The sequence below is a fragment of the Bombina bombina genome, chromosome 1, assembly GCF_027579735.1.
Source record: "Bombina bombina isolate aBomBom1 chromosome 1, aBomBom1.pri, whole genome shotgun sequence".
Lineage (NCBI taxonomy): Eukaryota > Metazoa > Chordata > Amphibia > Anura > Bombinatoridae > Bombina > Bombina bombina.
This window is the reverse complement of record NC_069499.1, coordinates 150,431,348-150,444,959: the sequence shown is the minus strand read 5'-3', so window position 1 is coordinate 150,444,959 and position 13,612 is coordinate 150,431,348. Positions and strand designations below refer to the sequence as shown.

The 13,612-nt window shown below is 36.8% G+C and overlaps 1 protein-coding gene across 1 annotated transcript in view; it reads right to left on the bottom strand.

Annotated features, from left to right (window-relative positions):
* MDGA2 (MAM domain containing glycosylphosphatidylinositol anchor 2) overlaps positions 1-13,612 on the bottom strand; it is a 1,262,343-nt gene that overhangs the window by 101,123 nt on the left and 1,147,608 nt on the right. Inside the window, exons 13-14 of the mRNA XM_053697669.1 lie at positions 13,280-13,435; positions 9,258-9,416 (exon numbers count right to left, since the gene is read on the bottom strand). Of these exons, the coding sequence (XP_053553644.1) occupies positions 9,258-9,416; positions 13,280-13,435 (315 nt within the window). The remainder of the gene's footprint in view (positions 1-9,257; positions 9,417-13,279; positions 13,436-13,612) is intronic.

Genomic DNA, 13,612 nt, shown 5'->3' with positions numbered 1-13,612 from the left:
CCTATAGCGCAGCCATTAGAAGTTTTAAAAAACCTGGCTTATGTGGGCAATATGGTACTTTTAAGCTCCATAATGCACCAAAAACAAGCACTGTTTTGACGTGCTTGAGCACGCTTTCCCCATAGACATCAATGGGGAGAGCAAGTTAGAAAAAACCTTAACACCTGCGATTGTGGAAAGAAAAGCTCCGTAACACAGCCACATTGATGTCTATGGGGAAAAAAATTACGTTTAAACCTAACACCCTAACATAAACCCCACGTCTAAACACCCCTAATCTGCCGCCCCCAACGTCACGACACCTACATAATGTTATTAACTCCTAATCTCCCGCTCTCGATATCGCCACCACCTAAATAAAGGTATTAACCCCTAATCTGCCGCTTCCGATATCGCCGCCACTATACTAAAGTTATTAACCCCTATTCCGTCGCACCCCAACATCGCTGCAACTAAATAAAGTTATTAACCCCTAAACCTCTGGCCTCCCACATCACTTCCACTAAATAAACATATTAACCCCTAAACCGCCAGCCCCCCACATCACAACAACCTAAATTAAACTATTAACCCCTACACCTACCCCTAAACCTAACCCTACCCCAAAACATAACCCTAACATAACCCTAACACCCCCTAACTTTAACATATTTAAAATAGATCTAAATTAAAGTTACAATTATTAACTAAATAATACCTATTTAAAACTAAATACATACTTACCTGTGAACTAAAAACTAAGCTAGCTACAATAATAGTTATAGTGTAGCTAGCTTAGGTTTTATTTTGATTTCACTGTTAAGTTTGTATTTATTTTAACTAGGTAGACTAGTTAATAAATAGTTATTATTTAATAACTACCTAGTTAAAATAAATACAAAATTACCTGTCAAATAAAACCTAAGCTACCTTACACTAAAACCTGAAATTACAAAAAATAAAAATCATCCAATAGAATGAGAGCTGCTTAAATCTTATTGACTGATTTTAACAGCCAATAGGATTTAAGCAGCTCTAATTCCTATTGGCTGAGTCAAATTTTTCAGCCTATAGGAATGCAAGGGACGCCATCTTGGATCGCGTACCTTGCATTGAAGATTCAGTGTACTGCGGCGACCATATGAAGAGGATGCTCCGCACCGGATGTCTTCTGGATGGACCTGCCCCGCGCCACTGGGATCAGGATAGAAGATGCCATCTGGTGAAAAATTGAAGAAGCCGTCTGGATGAAAACTTCTCGCCGCTTGGATGAGGACTTCGCCGCCGGGATGAAGATTAAAGAGGCCGTCTGGATGTAGACTTCTCGCCGCCTGGATGAAGATCATTCAAGTGGGACTTCAAAAACAGTAAATGGATCTTCGGGGGGTTAGTGTTAGGTTTTTTTAATGGTTTTTTGGGCAGGTTTTTATTTTAGATTGGGGTTTGGGCTATACATAAACAGGCTAAATGCCCATCCAAATGCCCTTTTCAGGGCAACAGGTAGCTTAGGTTTTTGTTAGAGTTAGGTTTTTATTTTGGGAGGTTGGTTGGGTGGTGGGTTTTACTGGGTTTGCATATTTTTTACTGGTAAAAGAGCTGTTTAATTTAGGGAAATGCCCTACAAAAGGCCCTTTTATGGGCTATTGGTTGTTTATTGTAGGCAAGGTTTTTTATCTTAATTTTGGGTGGTCTTTTTTTATTTTTATAGGGCTATTAGATTAGGTGTAATTCTTTTTTATTTTTATTAATTTTGTTTGTTATTTTTCGTACTTTAGTGTTTGTTATTTTTTGTAATTTAGTCTTTTTTATTTTTTTGTATTTAGATCGTTTGTAATTTTTAGAGTAGTGTTAGGATTTGTTTAAATTGTAGTTTAGTTTAATTTAATTGGTAGTTAGTTTAATAATTATATTAGTTTAATTGCTAGTTTAAACTTAGTTTTTTAATTTGACAAATTTAAATTTAATTTAAAGGGACACTGAACCCATTTTTTTTCAAATAAATATTCCAAGAGAATGAAGAACATTTGCTAATAGGAGTAAATTAGAAAGTTGCTTAAAATTGCATGCTCTATCTGAATCACAAAAGAAAAAAAAATGGGTTCAGTGTCCCTTTAAGATAGGGAAAATGTAATTTTAATCTAAAGTTAGGGTTATGGTTAGGTTTAGGGGTTACTAGTTTAATTTAGTTTATTGCGACGTGGGGGGCTTTCGGTTAAGGGGTTAATAGTTTACTTTAGTATATTTCATTGTGGCAAGCTTGCGGTTTAGGGGTTAATAGGTTTATTATAGTGGCAGTGGTGTAGGGCTTAATAACTTTAGTATAGTGGGGACGATGTGGGCGGACGGCAGATTAGGAGTTAATAATATTTAAATAGTGCTGACTATGTCGGGGAGTGGCGGAATAGGGATTAATAATTTTTTTTAGTGGCGGCAATGTCGGGAGCGGCAGATTCGGGTTTAAGTTTAATATATTATTTGCGATGTGGGAGGGCCTTAGTTTAGGGGTTAATAGGTAGTTTATGGTTGTTTAGTGTACTTTGTAACAGTTTAGTTATGAGTTTTGTGTTACAGTTTTGTAGCGTAAAACTCATAACTACTGACTTTAGATAGCTCGTAATACCAGCGCTATGGGAATTCCATTAAAAAATGTAACTTTTAAGAGTGCGGTACTGACGTTGCATTACAGGCTAAAAGGCTTGCGGTACACCTATTCCAATAAGAATTGTAATGGCTGCAGTGCTGTTGTAACGCTGACATAACCATATTTTCAGTGTTAAAAGACGAACGCACAGACTTGTAATGTAGCTGTCTGTATGTTGTGTTGATTAATTTGTTTTGTAATTTTCCCTATAGGCTTGCACCCAGACTTGTCTGGGATTAACTGCCTAGGTCTCTGAAAAATGTGCAGCCATCTATGAGTCCTGTTGATCACCCAGGGCTCTGCATTTTGCAGGGTCTTATTTTGTGCACCCAGTCCAGTTTTGGAGAACAGTCCGTTTTTGTGATATACAGTATATATATATATATATATATATATATATATATATATATATATATATATATATATATATATATATATATATATATATATATACACACAGTATATCAGTATATATACATACATACATATACAGAATATAAATTTAAATATTTTAAATATACTTAGAAAATATTCCCCAATGTGAAAAACATTGAAATGTAAAATATTTACACTACATATACAGTTAAACACGTTAACTATTAATAGTGAATATCATTTTTTTCATGTTTTTAGGTATGTGACTGCATAGGTTTTTCTTTGTGTATGTATGTGTATATATGTATACAGATATATTTGTGTCTTTATATGTTTTACTAAATATATTTCTCATTCCAATGTTCTTCACTTATAGACAAAGTCCTTTTTATTGAAAATGCATATTCAATCATATCTTTGTGTAATAAAAACATAATAACATAGCTCAAATCAAACTAAGCTATGAAATATTTGCAAATTATTGTATGATATGTAGCTTGATTTTATAGATCTTCTAGAGTAACATGAGTTATAACATGGTTATAATGGTTATAAGAGATATAGGAAATTAGCTGCCTTTTGCCCATGTTCAGAAGAAGCAGAATGCAACTTAAGTTATCAACATGTCTGCTCACAATCACCTAGATTACAAGTATTGCGTTCGTGTTTTAACGTTGAAAAAATGGCCATTTCAGTGTTAAAACCCGACTGCAGCCATTACGAGTCTTGTCAGTATAACTGTAACTCAAGCATTTTAGCCTGTAACACAACGTTAGTCCCGCACTAAAAAAAATACTTTTTTTGCGTGGGATTTCCATAGCGCTGTCATAACAAGACTGTTACACAAAACTCATAACTAAAGTGTTACAAAGTACACTAACACCCATAAACTACCTATTATTAACCCCTAAACCGAGGCCCTCCCGCATCGCAAACACTATATTAAAGTTATTAACCCCTAAACCTCTGGCCTCCCACATCACTGCCCCCCACATCGCCAAAAACTAAATTAAACTATTAACCCCTAAACCTAACAACCCCATAACTTTAAATTAAAATTACAAGATCCCTATCTTAAAATAAATAAAAACTTACCTGGGAAATTTAAAAAAACTAAGTTTAAACTATATATTAAACTAACATTACTATTATACTAAAATTAAAATAACTATCAATTAAATACATTAAATTACACATTAAAAAAACCTCAAACACTACTAAAAAAATTAAATCTACAATTATAAAAAATAAAAAATACTAAATTACAAAAAAAATACTAAAGTACAAAAAATAACAAACACTAAATACGAAAAATAACAAACGAAATTATCCAAAATAAAAACAATTATACCTAATCTAATAGCCCTATAAAAATAAAAAAGCCCACCCCACAATAAAAAACCCCTAGCCTACAATAAACTACCAATAGCCCTTAAAATGGCCTTTTGTAGGGCATTGCCCTAAATAAATCAGCTCTTTTCCCTGAAAAAAATACATAGACCCCCCAACAGTAAAACCCACCACCCAACCAACTCCCCAAAATAAAAAACCTAACTCTAAAGGGCATTTGTATGGGCATTGCCCTTAAAAGGGCATTCAGCGCTTTTAAGAAAACTTCAAACCCTAAGTTAAAAAAAAACCTAACACTAACCCCCGACAATCCACTTATAGTTTCTGAAGTCCGGACATGCAGGCAGCGAAGTCTTCATCAAGGTGGCGTCTTCTATCTTCATCCAGGCAGCATCTTCTATCTTCATCCTGGCAGCATCTTCTATCTTCATCCCGGCGGTGCATGTCCATACTGAAGACATCCGGCACAGAGCATCCTCTTCATACGGTCGCTGCCATATACTGAATCTTCAATGCAAGGGAGCCTTTTCAAAATGGCGTCCCTTGCATTCCTATTGGCTGATTTGATTTTTGAAATTCAAATCAGCCAATAGGATGAGAGTTACTGAAATCCTATTGGCTGTTAAAATCAGCCAATAGGATGATGGCTACTGAAATTCTATTGGCTGATTTGAATAGCCAATGGGTAGCTTAGTTTTTTTAGAGTTAGGTTTTTTATTTTGGGGGGTTGGTTGGGTGGTGGGTTTTACTGTTGGGGAGGTCTTTGTATTTTTTTCAGGGAAAAGAGCTGATTTCTTTACGGCTAGGCCCTACAAAATGTCCTTTTAAGGGCTATTGGTAGTTTTTTGTTTTTTTTTTATTTTGGGGGGCTTTTTTTATTTTTATAGGGCTATTAGATTAGGTGTAATTGTTTTTATTTTGGATAATTTCGTTTGTTATTTTTCGTAATTTAGTGTTTGTTATTTTTTTGTACTTTAGTATTTTTTTATTGTTTGTAATTTAGTATTTTTTATTTTTTCTAATTGTAGATTTAATTTTTTTAAGTAGTGTTAGATTTTTTTAATGTGTAATTGAATTTATTTAATTGATAGTTATTTATAATATATAGTTTAAACTTTTTTTAATTTCCCAGGTAAGTTTTTATTTATTTTAAGATAGGGATCTTGTAATTTTAATTTAAAGTTAGGGGGTTGTTAAGTTTAGGGTTTAATAGTTTAATTTAGTTTTTGGCGATGTGGGGGGCTGGTGGTTTAGGGGTTCATAGGTTTATTTAGTGACAGTGATGTGGGAGGCCAAGGTTTAGGGGTTAATAACTTTATTTAGTGGCAGCGATGTCGGGGAGCAGCAGAATAAGGGTTAATATCTTTCTTGTAGTGTGGGCGATGTTGGGGTGCAGGGGAATAGGGGCAATATCGGTAGCGGAAGATTAGGGGTTAATAAATGTATTCAGGTGGCGCGATATCGGGGGCAGCAGATTAGGGGTTAATAACATTATGTAAGTGTCGGCGATGTTGAGGGCAGCAGATTAGGGGTGTTTAGACGTGGGGTTTATGTTAGGGTGTTTAAACGTAACTTTTTTCCCAATAGAGATCAATGGGGCTGCGTTACAGAGCTTTTCATTCTGAGATCGCAAGTGTTTTTTTCTAACACTCACTCCCCATTGATGTCTATGGGGAAAGCAGCGTGCACGAGCACGTCAAAACAGCGCTTGGATTTTGTGTGGTATGGAGCTCATTGCCACCATATCGCACACACAAGGCGGCTTTTCTAAAACTTGTAATGGCATTGATATGGAGGGTTAAAAAACTTTTGTTACGTTCGTTTCGCACCCTTTATAGCGCAAAACTTGTAATCTAGGTGTTTTTTAGTTGTAGGCAGGGGCTACACTGAGAATTTTTAAGTACTCATTTTGCAAGAAAACAAGTATATATATATATATATATATATATATATATATATATATATAAGAATTTTGTGTTTGATAGAGGCAAGAGGAAGCCAGTGAAGAGATTGGCAGAGAGGTGCAGCAGATGAAGAGCAGATGAAGAGCGACTTGGAAGATGAGTCTGGCAGAGGCATTCATTAAGGATTGTAAAGGAGCTAGGTGGTAGGTGGGGAGACCAGAGAGGACAGAGTTGCAGTAATCGAGGCGGGAGAGGATGAGAGAGTGGATTAAAATCTTAGTTGCGTCTTGTGTAAGGAAGTGTCTAATTTTAGAGATGTTTTTAAGGTGGAAGCGGCAGGCTTTAGCCAAAGACTGAATGTGAGGAGTGAAAGAAATATCTGAGTCAAATGTGACCCAGAGACATCGGGCATGCGGGGTAGGGGTAATGATGGAGGTGTCGACAGTTAACAATAGAGAGATTGAGGGTGGAGAGTTTTGAAGAAGGGGGGAAAATAAGGAGCTCAGTTTTGGAGAGATTTAGCTTGAGGTAGTGAGAGGACATCCAGTTGGAGATGTGAGAAAGACAGTTAGTGACACGGGTTAGCAAGGAAGAAGAAAGGTCTGGTGCAGAGAAGTAGATTTGGGTGTCATCGGCATACAAATGATATTGTAAACCGCGGGACTTTATTAGGGAACCTAGTGATGATGTGTAGATTGAGAAGAGAAGGGGACCGAGGACAGAGCCTTGCGGTACTCTGACAGAAAGTGGTGACGGGACAGAGGAGGCTCCAGAGAAGGCTACACTAAAGGTACGGTTTGACAGGTAGGAAGAGAGCCACGAGAGGGCTGTGTCACATATGTCGAAGGATTGGAGGAATTGGAGCAAGAGAGGGTGGTCAACAGTGTCAAAGGCTGCGGACAGATCAAGGAGAATAAGCAGAGAGAAGTGGTCTTTTGATTTTTCTGTAAGTAGGTTGTTGGTAACCTTAACAATTGCTGTTTCTGTGGAGTGATGGGGATGAAATCCAGATTGCAATGAGTCAAGGAGGGAGTTTATTGTAAGGAAATGGGATAGGCGTGCATAAGCTAGTTTTTTGAGAAGCTTTGATGCAAGAGGAAGGAGGGAAATAGGGCAGTAGTTGGATGGGGAGGTTGGATCAAGGGAAGGTTTTTTGAGGATAGGTGTGACCAGTGCATGTTTAAGCGATGAGGGAAATATACCGGTGCTGAAGGAGAGGTTGAAAGTGTGTGTGAGTATAGGGGTAAGGGTGGCAGAGATGGAGGGGAGTAGCTGTGAGGGGATAGGGTCAAGGGGACAGGTATTGAGGTGAGAGAGCAGTATAAGTGCCGAAACTTCTTCCTCAGTAACAGGAGAGAATGAGCTAAGTTTAAGGTTATGTGGGTTGTGGTTGATTGAGAGCATTTGAGGGGGTGAGAGAATGGAATTATTGAAGTGGTTGGCAAAGTCTTGAGCTGACAGAGAAGTTGTATTAGGAGGTGGGGGAGGGCGAAGAAGAGTATTGAAAGTGGAGAACAAACGTTTTGGGTTTGAAGAAAGATTAGAGATAATAGTAGAGAAGTAGTGTTGCTTATGGAAATTAAGGGCAGAGTAGTAGGAGTTCAAGATAAATTTGAAATGTTGAAAATCAGCTGAACTCCTAGATTTTCTCCAGTGCCACTCAGCAGTATGGGAACAACTGCGTAGGTATCGTGTAAGAGAAGTATGCCAGGGCTGAGGATGAGTGTTTGATTTCCGAGCTATGGTAAGAGGGGCGAGATTGTCAAGGACGGATGTAAGGGTGGAAAGGGGGAGTTTGTGAAGTTTGAGAGGGTGCATCAATAGCTAAAGATCAGGTCAAGGGAGTGACCATCTTTGTGAGTGGGAGAATCAGTCCATTGTGACAAACCAAAAGAGGAAGTGAGTTGCAGAAGTTGTTTTGCAGAGGAGGCAGTGGGATTGTCAAGAGGGATGTTGAAGTCACCAAGAATGAGGAAAGGAAATAAGGTAGCCATGCAGCTAAGTGATCTAGAAATTGAGTTGAATAGCCAGGAGGATGGTATATTACTGCGACACGTATAGAAAGAGGAGAGAATAAACAAATCATGTGGGTTTCGAATGAGGAAAATGTGAGGGAAGAGATGGGATGTATTTGTTGAAAGGTGCAACGAGAGGAAAGTAAAATACCTACACCACCTCCTTGTCTATTACCAGACCTAGGAGTGTGGCTTAAGTGGAAACCCCCATGTGACAGAGCAGCAGTGGATGCTGTGTCTAGGGGAGAGAGACAGGTTTCTGTTAGGGCCAGAAGGTTGAGGGAGTGGGAGATAAAGAGGTCATGTATAGAAGTGAGTTTGTTGCAAAACAGAGAGAGAGTTCCAAAGTGCACAAGTGAAAGGGGAAGTGGCTTTTGATGCAAGAGGAATGTGAGTAAGGTTGTCAGAGTTTTGTTTTTTGAGTCTGTGGGTGGTATACATGGATGTGCACGGCTAGGCAATTGTTGGGGACCAGGATTAGGGGAGATGTCACCATCAGTTAGTAGAAGCAAGAGGGAGAGTGACATAAGATGAGATACAGATTTTCAGTAGTGAGACTGCTTTTGAGACAAGGTGCAGGGGGGAGAGAGAGTGTTTAGGAATAGGTAAAGTTCATGAGTACAAAAGTAATGTGAGTTTAAGAGAGATGGGCTAATGAACAGTGCAGGTGGAGAGGGAGAAGGAGTAATTGAATAAAGTAGTTTGTTATAGAGACAAAAGGCAGCAAAAAGGAATAAGAAGATATTAGGCATTTTTACAAAAGAGGGAACCAGTTAAACACATAAGACACAGTATTACAGTAGCAATTGCATTTGAAAACAGTAAGTTATATCAAACATAATATTACAAAAGTACCTGCCTTTTTCTTGCCCCTTGCCCAATCCTTGTCCAATTCTTGTATAATTCTATTGTTACATTTGTACTAAGATATTATGCACCACCAATTATATGTTTGAAAAAGTAGTATAAAGTATGGTGTCGGAAAGAACTTACCTATATGTCTTCCATACATGTGATAATAGAAACTAAAGCAGTATGCTGTATTGCTAGACCCATAAGGATTTTTTTGAGCTATATTGAAAACAGGGCTAAGCAGCCTGGCTTTTTCTCCTTCTAGTCGTGGACGAGATGCTTCAATATACATGTAGAAACCTAAAAGAAATGTTAAAAGTGTGTTTATATACAGTACATAATAATCTTCAGAAAAGAGAAGACATCTTAGATATTGAGAATTGTTATGTCTTACAAGTAACAGTCATTACTTCCATGATTGCATGTTGCTTGCAGCGAACAAGACAAATAAAATGAACAGTGCTCAGCAGGAATACTTCCCAGTGAGCAGACTTGTAAAAATTATGTTTACAGTGATCCAAAGATGTTTTAAAGCTTCTGAAAAGGTTGAAAACCACTGAACCAAATGCCTGTTGATACTGAAAAGTGATTTCTTAAAAACTGAGTGAAATTACTTCAAACAAGAGGCAAATTATATATAATTGAAGTTTCTGGTGGCAAGTTTTAAGGAAAACTATGAACCTACACAAATTCGCAATTTCACATCACAACCAAAGGCCCATCATTTTGATTATTTCTTTTAACTTGTAGTGTTCCATTAATTCAAAACAAAAATACATAATTCTGTATGAACAAATCTCTAATGACAGGAAGATTTAAGTAAAATGTAAATGTTTATAATTCAGACAGATCATGCAGTTTTAAAAAAGTTTCAGATTTACTGCTATTAACAACAAATTTGCTTTGTTCTCTTGGTACATTTTGTTAAAGAGCATACCCAGATACACTCAGTAGTGTAAATGTGCCTTAAGCACTATATGGTAGTATAACTTTGTTAAAAAGATTTTGAAAAACACTGCCCCCATTTAGTGCTTGATATATGTACACACTCCTGTGCCTTCAAAGTGAATCTGAAAATACAAGTAAACTGGTATTGTTTTTAACTGCAAAGTCTATCTCACTGGTTTTCAAACCTATCCTCAGGCCTCCCTAACAGGCCAGATTTTCATGATTACCTTTGGTGAGATCTGCTTCTTAATCCACTTCACCAAATTCCATTGACTCTTTCGACCAGGGAGATTGACAGCCCCTGCTTGTGCTTGATTGACTGTTGCAAACTAGCCATGGTGTGCAATGATAAAGGCGGGCAACATATTGCTGCCCACTAGACACAATGCAGGGTGGACAGGGGCAAAAAGGTTGACCCCTGTCCGCCGGGACTTTGTTAAATTTGGCCCATAAGCTCTTTGTGTTGTAGAAATATGAGGTTGATAATAGGCATTGGAAAGAGGGGTTAGGACCCTACCATCGCAGTCTCCACAACCCTCATACAAACCGTTTAATGCTTAAAATAGTGTATTCTGACAGGCATGACCAATCCCATTATTGCAAAAATAATAAAACATGAAGGTGAAGTGTAGACACTTCCTACAGGAGTGATATGTACACAGGTATGAACCAAATGCTGCAAATATTACATGTTGCATCCAGCCCTCAAATGAGAGACCTTATATTGGGATGTGAAATAGTAGTGGATTTGTATTAGCAATGTTTTGTAGTTTCCATTGAAAAATAGCAATGTACAATGAAATAAATATAAGCCTTTTGGAACCTTCAGTTAAACCTAACTTTTTGTATGTTAAGATATAAGGTTGCTTGATTGATTGCTTTTTTTTTATCACAATATAAAAAAAACACAGCTTTATACTTTTAATATAGAGACATCTTGGAATACTAAGGGCTCTATGTATGAAGCAGCTTGAGCTGCTCCGAAGCCCTTGTGGGGCAGATTCACATATGCAAGTCTGCTTCCCACAATGTAAGAAGCAGCGGTCATTAGACCGCTGCTTCCTACAATCTCTGCCACCTCTGGGGTGGCAGAGAGAAATCACGGAGAGCTCTCTCTCTCTCTCTCTCTGTGTGATTGACAGTCCCTTCACTCGCGCGATTGGTTGCGCAAATGAAGGAGTGGGCATTACACACTCATCGGAGTATGTAATGATACATATGGGCCAGCGGATCAACAGATCCGCTGCCTGCATGCAGTGAAGGCGGACGGACAGCATAGCAAATTGAGAGGCTGTCCACCCACATTTTAATACATGGGGCCCTAAAAGTTGTATAACTTAAATAATGTACAAATGGGTGAAATACATTTAAGGATTGTTGCTTACTACAGTATCTAGGAATAGACAAACATTTTCAATTCCTGGATTATACAATGGAACATATTCATCAAAAATAATAAAATGTTTACTAAATAACAGAATGCCGAAAAATGATGGTGTTTTGTCCATTAAAGAGTTAAGATATTTGTATATATGTGTGTGTGTATATATATATATATATATATATATATATATATATATATATATATATATATATGTGTGTGTGTGTGTGTGCGTGTAGATATATATATATATATACTGTATTTGTGTGTGTGTGTGTGTGCGTGTAGATATATATATATACTGTATTTGTGTATTTGTGTGTGTGTGTGTGTGTACATGTGCATATATATATGTGTGTGTGTGCATGTAGATATATATATATATACTGTATACATATATATATACTGTATACTATATATATATATATATATATATATATATATATATATATATATATACTGTATTTATGTGTGTGCATGTGTATATATAAATGTGTGTGTATATATGTGCGTGTGTGTGTATATATATATATATGTGTGTGTGCGTGTAGATATATATATACTGTATTTGTGTGTGTGTGTGCATGTGTATATATAAATGTGTGTGTATACATTTGTATATTTAAGCATGTACTAACTAAATTTGAATGCTTTCAGAACAAATATTGACATTTACAGAATATTAAGAGAGTGCTGAAATGTTTTTTTCTGTTTACTAAAAAGTATAAAGTATTAAATTTAGGAATTAACAATAAAAATACTTTTAGAAGGTAAGCAGAATTTCATTAAGGTCAACATGAAATATTATATACAGCACAAATACTAAAATCTTACATAATGTACAAATAGCTTATTTTGATTACTGCAAGCTTTTAGTGAAATGTATTTATTTAGGGAGGGAAGAATGCCTGTATGCTCAAGGTCCCCAAACTGAGGACGCACTTTTCCTCTGTTGGATTTAGATTTCTTACACAGCCTAGGCAATGTCTTTCAGAAAAAGAATACCAAGTACCAGATCAGAATTACAAAACAACAGCTGAGTTGTTTTGTTTTGCAAATAACTACTGCATACAAAATCAATGATTTATAAGCATTTCAATTTTTTTTGTAACAAACATTGAGCTGTTTTACAGTACAGAAGCATATCCCATGAAAAACCTCTTTAGTTTATTTGTCTAATTGCCTTTTGCTGTTGTTAATTAGGGGAGATATAAATAAGTGCCTGCAGTGATCAAACAATTACTGTGCAGAATGTTGCAGGTCTAAAGTCTGCAGGATGGTCTCCAACATCTCTGGGGCCAGTTGATAAAAAAATGTCATAGTTAAACTAAGTGAAATTAAACTAAAATAAGTAATGAAAGAATCTTGGATTTTTTTTTTTCAAATTGTGTTTTAGTTTCCTGTACTTCTATATAGCTATTAGGGGTCAATTTAGCAAGCTCCATACGGAGCTTGATGCCCCGTGTTTCCGGCAAGACTTCAAGCTCGCCGTAAACAGACGTTATGAAGCAGCGGTCTATAACCTCTGCTCCATAACCTGTCCACCTGCTCTGAGGCGGCAGACAGAAATCAACCCAATCGAATACGATCGGGTTGATTGACACCCCTTGCTAGCAGTCGATTAGCCGCGAATCTGCATGGGGCGGTATTGCACCAGCAGTTCACAAGAACTGCTGGTGCAATGATAAATGCAGACAGCGTATGCTGTCGGCATTTATCGATGTTCAGTGGACATGATACGCTACATTGTCTCATGTCCGCTCGCACCCCTAAGAGTAAATATTATATATGAGCTACTATAATTCTGTAAATATATTATAAGGACAACCTTTACCATGTTTTGAACCGCTGGCATCTGTAGTGGGTCCAGTGTTCGGAGTATATCTTGTATCTCTTGTGCTTGCACTTTGCTTTGTCCAGTCAAATATATCAATATCATCTTGGGTAAACAAACATATGTTACCATCTTCAAATCCACAGTGAAATTCACCTATTGGAGCAATAAAAAGGAGTTGATATTCTGTAAAACATTAGCAGTTGGTCAAAAACAAAGATAAAATGCAGAAATAAAAATGTTTGCTTTTACTTTTTTCAATGCCAAAAAGGATTAAAACACATTGAATAGTAATTTATTGCATAACTTTAGCAGTTAAAGTGTACAAATACG